Genomic DNA, 18,867 nt, shown 5'->3' on the forward strand with positions numbered 1-18,867 from the left:
AGAATATTTGGTGCTCTGTATTTAAAGCCAATTATTTTAAAGATGTTATGGAAAAAAAATTCCGAAGATTTTAGGCCTTTGAAAAGTAAAGATGGAGATGAACTGTAAGAAGTTCAGATAAAATTTTTGTAAAAAAGTTGAAAATTTGAAGGTGAAGTAAAGTGCAGCTTGGTCTTACTTTATAAATAAGCCACAAATAGAACATCAGGTGATTTATTAAAATCTATACACATACAAAAGGGGAACATAATTTATTTGCACATAAAACAATGCAATAAAATTGGAAAAAAACTTATATTTTACATTTAATATAAACAATAGAACATAAAATATTTAAATTGAATAATTTTTGCTTTTTTTGTTATCATAAGTAATCCTTTCTATAAATAAAAAATAGATTTTATATAGTTTTATTGTGTTCACCCTGTCTTTATTCAAAGTTCCAAGCAAATACTTTAATGCTTATGGACACATTTTACATATAGTTTGCGTATAGATATAATCTATCTAAAAATATGTTTTGCTCTCCTTGAGTTCCAGTATGTTCACTAGTCTAGAGCTTACTTCAGAAACAAATTGGTTTCCCCTAGAATAAGTCAACAGTGTGTTGATAAATGTATCATGAACAGGTTTGCAAAAAAGGATTTTGAAATTCTAAAAAAAGTTAAATAAAGCCCCGCCCCTGAGGATCTATTTTAGCTTAACATGAATCCCACTACAATTGTGGGGGTCTAAGTACTATTTCCCTAGTAGTGGTAATCCCTATTTCACTACCTTAGATCTTTTGAGAATTGAAATCCACCCTTTAACTACTCTAATTAACCAAGGATTTTGAAATTCTAAAAAAAAGTTAAATAAAGCCCCGCCCCTGAGGACCTACTGAGTGCATTTTAGTTTATCATAAAAATCAGTATAATTATGGTGGTCCAAGTACTGTTTCCTTAGTAGGCTAAAATGTAGCCAGGTAAAATCTGAGGTAATGTGTTTACTCAGCATGATTACTACTATAGATATATAATAAAATAATATTTTTACTTTTTTACTCATGATAGTAAGAAAACTATTCTATAAAAAAATAGATCTGTCTCTTATATAGTTACACTGCATTTACCATGCCTTCAATCAAAGTTCTAAGCAAATACGTTACCAGAAAAATGTACTTGAATGTTTATGGACACATTTTACATATAGAAACAAACTTTCTAAAAATGTTTGCTCTCTCTCAGTTCCAGTTTTTGCTCTAGCCCAGACCTGCCTTCAGAAATCTGCTGCTTTTTCTTGGAATCAGTCATTAGTCTGTTGACAAACATCCCTAACACCTTAGATTAGCTCTTATAAAAGAAATTAGTTATCTAAAATAACGCTAATCCCAATAATGTATATTTACTGACATAAGGACAACACTTCCCAAAAAGTATAGCCAGAGAATATTCCATCAGGGAATGTGAAATTACCTCCTTTACAATCAGTGAATTGAAATCTACCCTTCAACTACCAAAGATAAAGAAGGTATGCAATAAATATGGCTAATAAGGCCCCGCCCATGAGGATCTACTGAATGTCTTTTAGCTTACCAGAAAGCTCAGTACAATTGTGGGTGTCCAAGTTTTATTTCTCTAGTAGGCTAGGATAAAGCCAGATAAAACTAGCCCATGGTATTGTATTTACTAAGTTATAATATTAATTAGTATAGATTTAAGTATTTAAACAATCACTTACTCAGAATACCTGTGGGTTAAGGCCCTGTTCACACTGCATTTCTGCAGTACATTGTAAACATTTTTATTTTGACTTTTTTGTGTCAGATTTCTGCCTTGATCCCCCTATAAATGGGATTCAGACAAACCCCTGATGAGGCCATGGATTGCAGTGACATGAGCGGTCATTGATAATTAATATTTTACCGTTTTAGTATAGCTCTTCCCAGGATATTGGGTTCAGAAATTTCCAAAGTGTCAAAAAATTGGATTGAAGGGGCATTTTTTACTCAATTTGGATGTGGATTAAAAAGGGATAATAATAATAATGACAATAATAATAAAACATTAAGATCAGTGACATGGCTGGCTCAATGCAGCAGATTTACTTATGCAATTTTGTCTGTTTTCAGTGGCTAAATGCTTATAAGAGCAGGAAGAAATTAAGAAAGAAGACAAAAAGAAATAAAGAGAACCTGTTACAATTCATGATTTGTCTATTTTAATAAATTATTGAATTCCCCATGTAAAAACACCTCTGATGAACCCTTTATGTATGACTCTGTTCTCTGCCTTTTTTCAGTTATTGGTTCTGAATATTTATAAATAAATGGTCAACTGGGTGTTACCATTCCCCTTGTTAACAGGGTGTGTCCCTACAAAGTTTGGTACTGATTGGTCAGCATGTATAGACACACCCCAAACTTTCTATTTATTTTCAGAGGAATAACAGAGGAACAGCACATATCATTCTAAGAAAAGATGCTACAACATTGTTATATTGCGAGGAATACAAGCATGTAAGAAAACAAACATTTCAGGAGGGGTGATCAATAGGGATGAGTGAACCCGAACTTAAAAGTCTGGGGTTTGTACCAGACAGTTAGTGTCTGGGGGTAAACACCAAAGACGGACGTCTCCCGGAAGTCTGTTGCAATGTTCGGAGTTCCTGGAGAAGCAGTTGGAATGTTCGGAGTTCCGAGAGAAGTCAGTTGGAATGTTCGGAGTTCCGAGAGAAGTCAGTTGGAATGTTCAGAGTTCCGAGAGAAGTCAGTTGGAATGTTCAGAGTTCCAAAAGAAGTTGCTATGGTTCCACCCCCTCAGTGTGTCTGGGATGCAGTTACTGGCAGCTCGGCCGTTCAATCTGACATGGGGTGTGCTGAAGCTGTCAGTACTTTGATTGACAGCTTGGCCATCCAATCTGGTACAGGGGGGGCGTGCTGAGCTGTCAATGTGTTGATTGACAGCTCAGCTATCCAATCTGAGACAGTGAGGTGTCGGCTGTCTTCATGTGTTCACTAATCCAGTAAATTGCCATGCTTCTTAACTAATCTGTGTCTCCCAGAACTCTACCAGATGTACATTCAGCCTATGAGGTTTGTGCTTTCCTGTGCCTTGAGTTCTGTATGATTGATTTGTTGCCTGACCTTGGACTTCATTCTGACCATCTTCCTGTTTAACCCCTTCAGCTCTGATCTGTTATCCTCCCGATACTCTGACCTCGGAACGTTACCTGACTACGCTTTGTCTCTTCCTTCTGTTTATGACTTACCCTCCTTGCTTTTGACCTTGGACCCCTTGACCACTCTGACTCATGGCTTGGCCTTGAGAAGTGACTAGCGTCACAGAAGTCAGTTGGAATGTTTGGAATTCCCGGAGAAGTCCATTGTAATGTTCGGAGTTTCGAGAGAAGACAGTTCGAATGTTCGGAGTTCCGGGAGAAGTCAGTTGGAATGTTTGGAGTTCTGAGAGAAGACAGTTGGAATGTTCGAAGTTCCAGGAGAAGTCAGTTGGAATGTTCAGAGTTCCTAGAAAAGTCAGTTGGAATGTTCAGAGTTCTGGGAGAAGTCAGTTGCAATGTTCAGAATTCCTAGAGAAGTCAGTCGGAATCTTCAGAGTTCCAGAAGAAGCTAGTCGGAATGTTCAGAGTTCCGGGAGAAGTCATTTGGAATGTTCGGAGTTCCGAGAGAAGTCATTTGGAATGTCCGGAGTTCCGAGAGAAGTCAGTTGGAAAGTTCGGAGTTCCGGGAGAAGTCAGTTGGAATGTTCGGAGTTCCGGGAGAAGACAGTTGGAATGTTCGAAGTTCCAGGAGAAGTCAGTTGGAATGTTCAGAGTTCCTAGAAAAGTCAGTTGGAAAGTTCAGAGTTCTGGGAGAAGTCAGTTGGAATGTTCGGAGTTCCGGGAGAAGTCAGTTTGAATGTTCGGAAATTCGGGAGGAGAGAGTGGGAGAGGGAAAGAGAGAGAGAAAAAAGTTTGGCTCCTCATTGTTTTCAATGGGGTTTGGGTTCTGGTTCAAGTTCAGATAAAGTTTTAATACCCAAACTGAACTTTGAAATAAAGTTTGGGTAGGGTACGAGAACCCGAACTTCCATGAGTCTGCTCATCCATGGTGACCAATCCCTGAGTTACATTACTGTAACCGATCATAACAAAAAAACAACACGACCATTATGTTACAAGTAATTAGCAGCACATACGGTAAATCACATTTTTGCCTTTAAAATGGCGTTACAACTACAGCAAGCAATAATCCACAGATCATGGATTCATAAAATGACTTCCTCTCACCATAGACCCTTTAGGATTTGCGTACTGTATGACACTACAGTACAAAGGACAGTAAAAACAATTGTCCAGTGATGTCAGATAGTTAAAAAATCCCATTAAAATACCAAAAGTGCCAAAACACATAATACAGACAAGTCAATACCCATTTAAGCAAATAAAGGAAAAATTCACATAGCCCTTTGCTATTCCGGATATGTTGAAAATGGATTTTTCCATTAAGTTTGTGTTTTTGATCCTATATGTCTTCTATTTACTGTAATTTTGAATAGAAAAATATGAATTGTTTAAACATTTTTCTATATTAGACGCTTTTCAGAATTTTAGGCGATGTTCACACCACTGATAGAAGCTAAAGATACATGTTAGCACTGATTGCATCGAGTTTGCCTATATCTGCCAAGACAAGTGCAGGACTGGTAACTATCATACACTACTCCCAATAGCATAGCTTCGGTGGGCAACAAGTGGTCCCACGCAGTCAAATTTGGCTGAGCCCCCCACCATCACTGTCAAATGAGCCAAGACTCCTCTGCACTGAGAGTGGCACCCGGTGAGTGCCCACCCGGCGGACATTAATATGGCAAAGCTTTCAGTATAATGAAGTGAGAATTTTCATCTGCGCTGCTGCCTATGCAGAGCGCAGCAGTTGATGACAATCTCACACCTGCATAGGCATCGACAGTATTGAATCATGAGCATTGTGCATGTACTTGCACTGTGCTCTCCTGCTGCTCTCTGCTCTCCTCTCATTTCTAATTAAAAGGAGAGACAGAACTACTGTCCCAAAAATGTCTCCTGTAAAATAACATTTAAAAAAGCACTAACATTCTAATAACTTTTAGGTTTTCCCATCTTTTTTTAACCCAAATCCTAACTAAATTTTAAAAAAACTAACCTAACGTTAGGGTTAGGGTTAGAAAATAGAGTTAGGGTTAGGGTTAGGACAACGATGAAAACATTTTTATTTTGACTTTTTTTGTGTCAGATTTCTGCAGAAATCAGAAAAAGCTGGAAGGTTAGACTGCAACTATAATTACATCAATATTTTCTGCAAATTCAATACATTGAGGAAAAGGGGTTTAATATTGGACTAGTGGAAGGAGTTCAGTCCATGATTTAGGGGGTGCTTAAGCATCTGTCATACGGATGTAAAAAAACGAAGATATGGATGGAATGCGGAGGATAAATTTGGATGAAAAATTGATAATTTTTCATATGTCTAAACGGAAACTCCATGAAAAAAAAAAATATTACAGTCTCTTAATAACTGTTGGTAAGAGTCTTTGGAAATAACTCTCACTATTGTTTTAATTCAAGCATAAAGACAGATTGGTTAAAAAAATACACTTGTGATTGTAACAGGGTTGTGTTCTGCTTACTGAGGTATATATTCACACTGGCCAATGGGCATCTGTTTTATGCCCAGATATAATGAGTCAAGATATAGTATATCTAAGATTAGAAAAGAAAGTCTGCTACTTTTTTTCAGAATAGTGCCACTTTTGTATTAATTCCAGCATTCCAACTTTTTAAATGGGTCTAAGCTGCAGCACCAGCGACGGCCAATGAACAAGTGTGGTGCTGTCTGATTGAAAAAAAAACCCACCCTTTTGCTGATGTTTGGTATCGATAATGGTACCTATTGATAGAGTCCCACCAATCAAACTTGATGAGTAAGTAAAAGAAAGGAGGCAGAACAAGGAACTGATATAGCTCAGAAAGTCCCTCCTCTGCTTAAGCACTAGCCCCGCCCCTGCCTAAAACCATACATATTAACAATCTCTAATCCAGTAGTGATTGGTTCATCAGCTTCAATATGTTGACTTCCAATCAAAAAGTTCATCTAAGACAAGTCTCATTGATGTCATGTATCATTATCGGGACAACTGTATGCAGTTTCGCCATAGAAGTCATAAAAACGATATATAGCGAACATAAATCACAATAACAACATCAAATAATATAAAACCAACAACAATGTTATAAGTTATAAAATTATTGCTTTCTGTCCCAGTTCCATTCTTTATCCCTATATTATCACCGACTAACTGAAATATGAGACAAACTAATCAGATACTAATGAGTAGTATTATACTACATAAAAGTTGAGCCGGGTGCACCAGGAATTGTAGTGTACAAATAGTTGGCGAGGCAAAAATTAGTAGTTTACTGTCTGGAACAGCAATTTTTCTTTTTTGGTGAGTCGAGAAGTCGGACAGTTTTTTCCTTTATTTTATCTTCTTGCTCTTTCAGAATCCTGGGAAAAGATGAATTCATGAAAATTAGGAATTCAAGGACTTGTGTCCAATTCATCAAGGAGATTTTGTCAGAATTGTAGCACATAATTGTTTAAAAAATACATGCCCCCACTTTCTGTAGAGAGACAAAGATCTGTCCCACTTCCTGTAGAGAGACAAACACTCACCCTCACTTCTTATAGAGATACAAAAGACCCATCTCCACTTCCTTTAGAGAAACAATAACCTGCCCCAACTTCCTGTAGAGAGACAAAGACCTGTCCCCATTTCTTGTAGAGAAACAATGACCTGCCCCCACTTCCTGTAGAGAGGCAAACACTCACCCTCACTTCTTGTAGAGATACAAAAGACCCACCTCCACTTTTTTTAGAGAAACAATGACCTGCCCCCACTTCCTGTAAAGAGACAAATACCTGTCCCCATTTTTTGTAGAGAAATAATGACCTGCCCCACTTCCTGTAGAGAGACAAAAAGACCTGTCCCCACATCTTGTAGAGAAACAATGACCTACCCCACTTGTAGAGATACAAAAGACAAACCTCCACTTCCTTTAGAGAAACAATGACCTGCCCCACTTCCTGTAGAGAGACAAATACCTGTCCCCACTTCTTGCAGAGAAACAATGACCTGCCCCCACTTCCTGTAGAGATAAAGACCCATCACCACTTCTTGAAGAGAAACAATGATCTGCCCCCATTTCCTGTAGAGAGACAAAGACCTGTCCCCACTTCCTGTGGAGAGGCAAACACTCACCCTCACTTCTTGTAGAGATACAAAAGACCTGTCCCACTTCTTGTAGAGAAATAATGACCTGCCCCACTTCCTGTAGAGAGACAAAAAGACCTGTCCCCACATCTTGTAGAGAAACAATGACGTACCCCACTTGTAGAGATACAAAAGATATACCTCCACTTCCTTTAGAGAAACAATGACCTGCCCCACTTCCTGTAGAGAGGCAAAGACCTGTCCCCACTTCTTGTAGAGAAACAAAGATCTGTCCCCACTTCCTGTATAGAGAAAAAGATCTGTCCCCACTTCCTGTAGAGAAACAAAGATCTGTCCCCACTTCCTGTATAGAGAAAAAGATCTGTCCCCACTTCCTGTAGAGAAACAATGACCCACCCCAAACTTCCTGTAGAGAAACAAAGACCTGTCCCCACTTCCTGTAAAGGAGCTCTCACAGACATTATTTTCTTCCAGCTAGTAAAAAGGATCACGTGCATCAAGCTGATTTGGTGGATTTATCACATTAAATATTCTATTAAAGGCACCTTTGATTTTGCCAGATCTGTGGCGGGAGAGTCAATACTTTTAGCAAGACCTAAAAATAAAATAATATGAATGGGCGCATCAGCAAACATGACTTACGCTGCTAAATGCAGAATTGATTCTTTCACGTTGTGTCCACTGGAGGCGCTGCATTCATAGAAAATTAAGCTGCAGTCCTGAAAAATAAAAAGATGTCAGCCGAGGTCATAGATGGACTTCGTACATTGGGGGTCTCAGCCCCTCTTCTATTAATTAAGCAGCTCCACCCTTACGTTGACATGTAATACCACCTTTCTCCTACAGTTGTCGCTGTATTAAATATTTGCACCTGCCGGGTCATTTGGTAAATTCGGCTGATATTCAGACTTTCGAGCATTTTTTTTTTTCCACTACAGGTCTTGAAAAATGCCAGGAGGGGCAAAAGAAAAAGAAAGCGCATGTCACTTCTTTGAAACAGCTCTTGGTGGAATCTTCTCCAAACTGGGCACTGTCCAATCAAAAGGCTGTAAAAAAAACAACTCTTGAGCTAAAAAAAGTTTTCAAAATACTTTAGGCAACGAAAAGCTCATTCAAAAACTCTCCATAAAAAAAAGAGCCTTTTCTGAAGCAGTTTCCACTAGAAAACTCATTGTTTCTGACTGCCGCAAAAATACTCTGAGTGCGTTTACCGTTAGGCCCTCTTCACACGTCCATTTTTTTTATCCGTACGTGGTCTGTTTTTAAAGACCGCAAATACAGACACACGCACACCCATTATATTCATTGGTCGTGCAGACATGTCCTTATTTTTCCGGCAGCACAGAGGAAATGCGTGCTGCACACTGATGACACGCTGATGACACCCGCGTTCCCAAATTAAAAGCTTTCATGGCTGGGAAAAGCAGTACAGTTAGCAATGAGTAATTCTGCTACATACAGGCAATCTGATCATCGCCTGTATGTAGCAGAGCCGATCAGGTTGTGGTAGCTTCTAGCTTCCCATAAAGACTATTGAAACATGCTATAGTAGCTATAGAGTGAGAGCCCTTATGAGTCCGAATGTCTTCAACCTACACCCACCGGGCCTGACTCACAGCTGCAGCTTGTACTGAGCAGTGTAAAATCACAGCAAGGAGGAGGGACACTGAGGGTCTGTCAATCATTCTAGGTGGGTGGGGATTCAGCAGAGGCAGGGAGGAGGGACACTGAGGGGCTGTCAATCATTCTAGGTGGGTGGGGATTCAGCAGAGGCGGGGAGGAGGGACACTGAGGGGCTGTCAATCATTCTAGGTGGGTGAGGATTCAGCAGAGGCAGGGAGGAGGGACACTGAGGGTCTGTCAATCATTCTAGGTGGGTGGGGATTCAGCAGAGGCAGGGAGGAGGGACACTGAGGGGATGTCAATCATTCTAGGTAGGTGGGGATTCAGCAGAGGCAGGGAGGAGGGACAACGAGGGGATGTCAATCATTCTAGATGGGTGGGGATTCAGCAGAGGCAGGGAGGAGGGACACTGAGGGGCTGTCAAGCATTCTAAGTGGGTGGGGATTCAGCAGAGGCAGGGAGGAGGGACACTGAGGGGCTGTCAATCATTCTAGGTGGGTGGGGATTCAGCAGAGGCGGGGAGGAGGGACACTGAGGGGCTGTCAATCATTCTAGGTGGGTGAGGATTCAGCAGAGGCAGGGAGGAGGGACACTGAGGGTCTGTCAATCATTCTAGGTGGGTGGGGATTCAGCAGAGGCAGGGAGGAGGGACACTGAGGGGATGTCAATCATTCTAGGTAGGTGGGGATTCAGCAGAGGCAGGGAGGAGGGACAATGAGGGGATGTCAATCATTCTAGATGGGTGGGGATTCAGCAGAGGCAGGGAGGAGGGACACTGAGGGGCTGTCAAGCATTCTAGGTGGGTGGAGATTGAGTATAGACTTTTAAAAAGGATTTGTTTGCGGACAAGAGAATATGTGAAAACTTCTTGCCCATAATTTTAAGGGGCTAATGTCTAATTCTATCTTAATAATGAGATGTCCATTCATATGAGCAGAAGACCCTTGTTTATTACATATAAAAGGATATGAAGAAAAGGTTTGTCTGGATGAGACAACGCTATGGACGATGCATTGGTCAAATGATTGAAAACATGCATGAGATATCCCCAAAATGTAGTGAGCAAGACAGTGAGAGATGATAGAAATGTAACAGACCAGTTCTCACCTTAGCGAGATGATCCCCCAGACCACAGGGCACTTCTCTTTCCTTATCAATGTCTGTTTTATTGCCCAACATTAATATGGGGATGTTCTCATCGGCTCCTTCCTATAAAGATAAGATACATGCAGGGGAGATATATTATGATGTTCTACAGCAGCTGAGGTGTATTGTGATGTTCTGAAGCAGCTGAGCTGTATTATGATGTTTTGCAGAAGCTGAGGTGTATTATGAGGTTCTGCAGCAGCTGAGGTGCATTATGAGGTTCTGCAGCAGCTGAGGTGGGCATTATTTAGCTCTCTTTGCGTCTTACCTCCACACTGGTGAGCCATTGTCGCACTGCTGTAAACGTGTCTTTGGAGGTGATATCATACATTACAATGACACCGTCCGCTTTCCTGAAGAATTGTTTGGTGATACTGCGGTACCTGGCGTGGATACAGGAAAGGAAAAAATGCAATCGGGAAAGATCTAACCTTGTAGGTGACTGTAGGATATTATACAAACATGCAGAAGTCGCAAAACTGCCTGAAACTAAAACTGGCTTTGTTTCCGATGTGAGAAGTTTTGATTGGCGTGCGTCGGGCTGCTGGGACGCCCAGTGATCCAGAAAATGAAGGAGCAGTGCACTCAGCCTCTTGGGCACAGGAATGTCCTCTGTCCTCAAGGACCTGCCTCAGAACACCTACTTTTGGGAGGAATTTAGCTAAAGAACAACGGGTTTAGCCGGCGGCTACCAAATCTGAAAATTTGTGAGAGTTCTGGAAAATTTGGGACAGTATGAGATCAATAGAAATGGATGAGGCCATACGTCCAGGCTGAGTCCAGCCTCCAAATAGCTGCAAGAATTTGATTTCGTGGTGAAATGATCAGACCTCAAAGGATCATTATACTTAAAATTTCAACTGGTTCCTAATCGTAGAGGCATGGAATCCAGGAGAAGGCAATATGGGGCTGGATTCTGCAACCCACTAGGACAAAAGGGTGATTCCTCCTTCCCCCTTGCTTGCTTAAAATGCGTTGGGTCACCCACAGTAGTATATTAGTGAATAACGAAGAACCTTTCTTGGCCGGCTGTGTCCCAGAGCTGTAGTGCCACTTGACAGTTTTCCACCGTTACCGTCTTTACGCTGTAATCGATACCTGGGTGAGGAAAGGGAGAAAGATATTGTCAGGAACAGCCACCAAATTGTCAGGGAGATCTCGGCAATATTCCACCATGGCCAATCGTTGGGACAACTACACAATTGATTGACGATTGATGGATGCAACAACAGTTACTACTGCTATTAGTTAGGTAGTTGGGCGGTTTTTACACATTCGATTCCAATACATGGGTATATATATATATATATATATATATATATATATATATATACATACACTTTGGCACTAACTATAGAAAAATTTAGATGCCACCACCAATCGTTTATTACAGGCCGATTGTACACCCGTTACTGGTAACATTGAGCCTCACGGGGCTTCAGGGGTTTGGTTTAGGAAAGAAGCAACTACCGTACATTTTATATGTTTAATCCAACAATTAGGCAGTGTTTATAAAAAAAATATGCAAAAGATGCTACAAAGGGCACAAGACTAAACAGTTTATACTGTTAGATTAAAAAATAAAAGGGATAAACAAAAGAAAGGTACTAGACCTGTTAACATAGGAATGGCGCTGAGCTTGTGAAGGGGAGAACTTGTTTAGAATATGGTACCGTGCTTACAGCATGTTGCATCCATCTCAAGTCAGAACATGCTTTTACCAGGTAACCGCCATTTCCCCGGTAAATGAAATGTGGGCTCTGGTTCCAAAAATTATATCTCCTATCTTAAGGATATCCGTTCACCTGAAGGTCCCAGGCGGGAGATATTAACACCATGTTTCTTATTATGATTTTAGTATCCTATGCATATGAGACATTTTGAAATGGTCATCATCAACAAAGGCTTTTGCAGGAAGTAATAGATACATTTCAGAAAGAGTGTTCAAAAACTATACTAGTGGCAGTAAATTAACCCAATATCAAATACAGGGGGCTTTATCTTATTGAGTCACTGTTGTAAAAAATAATAAAATATATGCCTCAATACCCCTTGGACGAGGTGTCACTCCTGGGATTTCTTTTGTTGTTTTGTTCTTTGGGTGTTAAAACCCAAAGCAAGTCCTATCATTAACTGTTTTTTCAATCAAAAAGGCATAATGGGGACAAATTTTAGAAAGGATACATGGAGCTTTCAACCACAACCCTCCGTGAACAGGGTAAGTCTTTTGGTCTGGTTCTTAAAGGAAATGTTTCATCGGAAAATGATCTATTGTGTACTACAAGTGCTTTATGTTAAACAAATTAAAAAAAAAATAGTTTTTACTCCACTCACAAAAGCTGACTGTCACGTAGCGACTAGAGACTGTGGGCTCCTACCCAATCAATCGAACTAGGGGTGCCCTAGTCTATCCCTATCCCCCGGACTATTCCTGAAGGTGGAGATGTCGGGGTCTTGTGCCTTGCTGTCCTCCTATATTAACTCTTATCTGTTCCCTCCCCCACCTAAGGAGGAGTGAGGCCGAAGTGTATGGGATAACACTAACCAGACAAACAAGGGAAGATGGACAGAGTTAAATGAAAACTACAATCATATAAAATTCAATCACCAAACAACAGAGTGGAACACAGGGGAGGTATAGAAAGGTGAAACCAAATAGGAGAGAATGAAGATGTACACACAAACAAATTCTAAGCAAAAATCTCCTGAACAAGTCTCCAAACATGTACTCCAAACACAAACTTCACCTCCAGCTCCAAACCAGATAGTAAGAACTATCACTGGCATCTCTGAAGATGCCATTGGGAGCATATATAGCAGAGGGGAGTGGCCAACACTGGACAGCAGAGACAATCCAGGTTGGAGAGCTAAAGGAGATTAACTGAACTGATTAACCCTTGCATTAGCAGCAAAGAAAAAAACGGTACTGTTTAATAAGATAGTGAAGCAATTCTAATCAGTGCAGGAGTTCGTGAAGCCAGACACCGCAATCTTCTGGCCCCTATCTGTCGCGGCATCCTCGTGACACTGACACTTCCTGTTCTGTAGAGATCACTTCTCGTTCGTGGGCATTCTGTGGTGGGAATAGGCCATGAAGTCGAGTCCACGTCCTAGTGTTGGATTTTGAAAACTCCATCAAATTTTGTGCCACAGGGTTATCACACAATCCTGGATCACTATCACCCAATTTATCCCTCTACATTTGTTTTATATGGAGCATTATACTCACCAACAAACAAGTACACCAGTAAAAATAACAATAATGAAAAAGTTTTTAAAAAATTTTAAAAAATCAAAAAAAATTCTCTTTGAAACTAAGAATCAATTTAGTTCCATTTCAACTTTTGTTGTTGTTGCTGTTTTTGTCACATTTTTGCTCTTTTGTTCTCCTCCGTCTGTCATTCCCATAATCCATAAACGTTCCATTTTTGCATATTTTAGCAGAAGTAAAATGTTATCAAGAGCACAATCTGTTTATATTAGCAATTTTCTTCCCTACAGTAGAAATAAGTCACTGAGATGTGGCAGGAGAACAGGTTGGATCTTCACCTTTGACCCAATGGATTTGGCAAGCGAAAAACTGGAATATATAACGTTAATTTATGATGGCATTTTACTGCAGCAGGAAACGGAGCACGGTGGATAAGGTATGCATGGCTGGACACTTATAGTTTTTGGCAGCATAAGCCGTAATATCACACATCGCGGTCTGGGCTCACTGCATTGATAGACCCCAGGGGACATATTCAACTTTATGTTTGAAGGAACGAAGCAGGAGAACCTGAATAGGTAATGGAGCATGAAAGGGGAAGTGTTTAAGCCGAGGTATAACCTTCCTAAGAGATTTACGGAGGATATCCAAAAAATTGGACACAACCAGCTATGTTTTATTTAGGAGGCTAATAAGACGAGGCTCCTGGGAACTACAACATTTGGTCCTAATATTAGGAAGGTGGCATAATTAGTCACAATCAATTAGCATACTGATTAGAAAACATATTGTGGATCATTTAAGATACACCAAGTACTGGACGTGTGTGATATAACATGTGTTTGGATAGCTTTTGGCCTCTATTGGATGCTACAAGAAATTGTGTAATTTGATATTGTCTGTCTGTTGTCAAGTGTAATTTGCTATTCTCTGCCTGTTGTTAAGTGCAATCTGTCTCTAGTAAGAGAGGCCCGAGAAAGATAACAAGAACTGGGGCAGATATTTGGTTCTCAACAGGAAGTGGAGCGGATCTTTGTCTTTCCACAGGAAGTGAGGTCAGGTCTTCAACTCTCTACAGGTGGGGGCAGGTCTTTGTCTCTACAGGAAGTGGGGTTGGGTTTTTGTTACCCTATGAAGTGTAATGGGAATTTGACACTCTACAGGAAGTTGGGGCAGGTCATTGTTTCTCTAAAGGAAGTGGGGAGGATAGTTGTCTTTCCACAAAAAGTGGGGGCAGGTCTTCGAATCTCTACAAGTGGGAACAGGTCTTTGTTTTTACAGGGAGTGGGGAAGGTCTTTTTCTCTCAGGCCAATGTTTCTACGGGAGGTCCAATGGGAATTTGACTCTTTACAGGAAGTAGGGCACGTCATCATTTCTCAATGGGAAGTTAGGAGGATATTTGTCTTACAAGAAGTGGGGGCACGTCTTCTACTCTCTACAAGTGAGGGCAGATCTTTGTCTCTATGGGTAGTAGGGAAGGTCTTTGTCTCTCTACAGGAAATGGGGCTGGGTCATTGTTTCTACAGGAAGTGGAATGGGAATTTAACACTACAGGATGTGGGAGCTGGTCATCATTTCGCAACAGGAAGTGGGGAGGATCTTTGTCTTTCCACAAAAAATGGGGTGTGTCTAGGAATCTCTACAAGTCAGGACTGTTCTTTGCTCTTACAGTAAGTAGGGCAGGTCTTTGTGTCTCTACAGGAAATGGTCTTGGGTCTTTGTTTCTACAGGAATGTGAATTTGACACTTCACAGGAATTGGAGGTGGGTCATCATTTCTGAGCAGCAATTAGGCAGATCTCTGTGTTTCCACTATAAGTGGGGGTGGATCTTCGACTCTACAAGAGAGGGCAGGTCTTTGTTTCGAGAAGACTTGGGATTGGGTCTTTGTTTCTCCATCAGAAGAGGAATGGGAATTTGACTCTCTACAGGAAGTGGAGGCAGGACATCATTTCTCAACAGGATGTGGGATGGGTTTTTGTCTCTCTACCGCAAGTGGAAGCAAGTCTTTGTCTCATAACAGACATAAAAGAAAGTTGGGCTTTCAGTTCAGGGCAGGCAACCCATTGGAAAATGGTAAGTGCAATGCATACTGAGAAATGATGGAATGGAAGTTCCAGTTCCTATTGTGCTGGCAAAATGTTTATGAAGTGAAACCAGTCATTAGCAAAGTGTAGATGGCAAGTTTCAAACCTGGAGTATTGGGACCGTTCCTGCACATTTTAGACTTAATTTGTGCACCAAAAGCAGTTTTAACTTGCAGGGGTATGTGGACAGCATGACCATGCTTTTACTACTGATTTCGGAACATTTACACTATGTAGAACCAAAATATTGTTAGGACACTTACTAGTTATGATGTCCATCTTCCTATAATTATAAGTATTTAATGGAATATTAATTTATTTGTATACTCAGGTGATGATATGGTTTTCCATTGCACCACAATACACGATCAAACCCATTAGATAAGAGTGGTGTCGATTCTCTAAACTTTGGGCAGGGGTGTAGCCATAGTGGGTGAAGAAGTATCTGGGCACTGGAGCATAGAGGGGCCCAAGAGGTTCCCTTGGCTTGTATGTGCTACAACCTGTAGACAGAGGTGGTGCTGTTTTCAGAAGAACTTACCTTAAAGAGCACCTCACTTTCGATTGGTATTAATGTTAATGTTCTCCTGAATCCGACGACACTTGTCTTTTGTTCCTGCGCCCCTCCGTTCCCGAGGCATGGACTCCTCTTCTACTTTTATTAGACAAGTGGGTGTGATCTCAACTGTTTACTGTGGAGGCCTTCTTGTTGACCACACCCAGTTGACTAACATGACTAGATTAATATACGAAGTATAGAGGAGGCCATATCTCAGGAACGGAGGGGAGCAGGAAGAAAAGAAAATCATCGATAGATTCAGGAGAACAGCGGCATTTACACCAATTTTTTTTTTAAATTACATACAGTATATACGGCAAGTGACAGATTCTAATTAAAGGGTTTCTCATCCTGGACAAAATGTTCAAGGAGACAGGGTGAGTATGGGGTTGTATCGCCAATGCTCTAAGGTCATCTAGTAGAGCTAGCTAGTCAGGAAAAAAGGAGACTTTTTTTAATACTGGACAAACCATTTAAATGGAGACAAAAAAAAACGTTCTGTTGTAAAAAAGATGTGCAAGATGTGTTGAGATTAGCAGGAACCGTACATGACCTCTTGGTAAACCTGTCACTTGGAAGCCAGGAGCGATATTTATCCTGAAGACGCGCAGGAAGCGATGTTCCGCGTTTCGCTCCCCTGCTGTCATCTTTTTCCGATCATATTAAAACTGTGTTTGTTGTGCACTGTGCCATCCTTTTTATATCATTTCATGGCGCGTTTTAATATAAATTATGCTGATGTGATGCAAAATAGACAAACGCTTAAGATAAATCAAGAGAAATATTCATGAGACGCGGCACAAACTGCTGCAAACCGAGGGCATTGAAGTCTGTTGACTGCGCTTTTTTTCCTGCTGGGCCGGTGGGAGTTTTGTCACAGATACAGAATTTTCTTGGGTACATTTATCTGGGATGAAGCTTCTGGGTTCGTCTCAGTCATCAAAATATACAAGAAATTCAATATCAGAATTTCCTATCAGTGTAGATATTGCTGTTATACCCTGAGCATTATTATAAGAGCCCACCATCTCTGCGCATAGATTTCCATATAATGTAGAGATCAGTTTGCTATGAGGCACAGATATTACTGCCTCCTTGTCTCTCCCTCAGAATTTTACAGGTACTAGCACTGTCACCACTCTCTTTCTATCATGAACTGATAGTACTGTCTTCCTGTCCCTTTCTCTAAATATTACCACCTCTCCGTCTCAACCTGTAAGTAATGTAGGCTCAGATAGTATTGTCTCCTTGTCTCTGATGAGAGTGCCGCTGACATTTGCCACATCTGTAGGTACAGAGAGTGCCACCAACCTTACGCTTCCTGTAAGTGATAACGACACAAGTGAAACTGGCTTTTGTCTTTTCCTGTAAGTGATGTAGGTACAGATAGTACTGTCTACCAGTTTCCTGTTAAAGGGATTTCCACCTTTGTGATATAAGTGACTTATTCTTTGGAAATCCAGATTGGTAGGGGCTCGACAATCCCAGCATCAACTGTTTTCAGTTGGAGTGCTGGCCAGGTGAAGAGCGCAGCTCCAATCCCTATATTATGGCAACTCCCAAGATCTGCAGCTCAGCCCCTATTCAATAAGATAGATCATCGATACCATGAGGATGGATAACCCCTTTAATGTTGTAGGCTAAGATAGTACTTCCTCCTGGTCTCGGCCTGTAAATAATAAAGTTACAGAGAGTACTACCTCCCTCTCTCTCTATACAGATCGTTCTTGTTTACTGAAAATGCTATGAGCACAGATAGTACTACCTCCCTGTCCCTTGTGAAAAATTATATAAGCACAGGTAGTAATTTATTGAAAATGTTGTGAGTACAGAGAGTACTGCCTCTATGTCGCTCAACATGATGTAAGCAAAGATACTTTGAGCACAGATAGTACTACCTCACAGTCTCTCACTATGTACAGATCACAGATGCACAGATAGTCGTTTACTGGAAATGCTGTGAGTACAGACAGTACTGCCTCCCTGTTTCTCACAATAAATGATATAACCAAAGATAGTCCTTTACTAAAAATGCTGTGAGTACAGACAGTACTGCCTCCCTGTTTCTCACAATAAATGATATAACCAAAGATAGAAGATAGTCCTTTACTAAAAATGCTGTGAGTACAGACAGTACTGCTTCCCTGTCTCTCAACATAAATGATGTAAGCACAAATAGGCCTTTACTGAAAATGCTGTGACTACAGATAGTACTGTGTGCCTGTCTCTTGCTATAAATGATAAAAGCAAAGATAGTCATTTACTGAAAATGCTATGAGTACAGATAGTACTGCATCTTCTTTTCTTTTTGGCTTCCTAACTTATTACATAAACTATTTAGACACATATCGTAGTACCTTCCTGTCTTTTCCTGTAAATGATTTGCTATAGCTATGGTCAGCACTGCCTTCCCATAGGTTTGTACCTGCGCATTTGCCTAATATTTTTTGGATATGCTGGCCTATTCTGCTTTTGTTGCAGTTGTCACAAATCTGTTGTCGGGTGTCCCAGGACTAGGAGCTCCTTCTCTGTCCCTAACACTAGAAGCACCCTATCTTACCCTGTTCCCCAGATTACTTCTGATGGTGAAGATGCCGGGGCCACGTACCCTGCCTTAGTCCTGAATCCGCCCTCAGTCTGTACCCTTCTCCCACCCAGGAAAGAGGGGAGTAGTAGTATACTGTAATACACCAACCAGACTAACAAGGTAATAGGAACAGGGATAACGAAAAATACCTATCATACAAATGTACACACACATATAACAGAGGAATGCACCAGGACGTAGAGGATGGGGATAAACCAAAGTAGGAGAAGAAAGGGAATTATCACGCACACCACACCTAGCAACAGTCTCAGATAAATCCCCCAAATGCTTTCTCAAATAACAACCACAAACAACCTCCAGCCATGCAGCATAAGCTTTCTCTGACAATAAGTGCTAGCCAGGGCCCAGATTATATAGGAGATGGGAGTGGCTAACAGGGAACA

General features: G+C 40.8%; 1 protein-coding gene across 1 annotated transcript in view; it reads right to left on the bottom strand.

The window, feature by feature from the left end:
* Positions 1–3,136: 3,136 nt before the first annotated feature.
* CRACR2A (calcium release activated channel regulator 2A) overlaps positions 3,137–18,867 on the bottom strand; it is a 131,644-nt gene continuing 115,913 nt past the window's right edge. The window contains exons 14-18 of the mRNA XM_077266496.1: positions 11,036–11,117; positions 10,288–10,402; positions 9,981–10,082; positions 7,893–7,969; positions 3,137–6,523 (exon numbers count right to left, since the gene is read on the bottom strand). Of these exons, the coding sequence (XP_077122611.1) occupies positions 6,433–6,523; positions 7,893–7,969; positions 9,981–10,082; positions 10,288–10,402; positions 11,036–11,117 (467 nt within the window). The 3' untranslated portion in view covers positions 3,137–6,432. The remainder of the gene's footprint in view (positions 6,524–7,892; positions 7,970–9,980; positions 10,083–10,287; positions 10,403–11,035; positions 11,118–18,867) is intronic.

The sequence above is a fragment of the Ranitomeya variabilis genome, chromosome 5 (assembly GCF_051348905.1).
Source record: "Ranitomeya variabilis isolate aRanVar5 chromosome 5, aRanVar5.hap1, whole genome shotgun sequence".
Lineage (NCBI taxonomy): Eukaryota > Metazoa > Chordata > Amphibia > Anura > Dendrobatidae > Ranitomeya > Ranitomeya variabilis.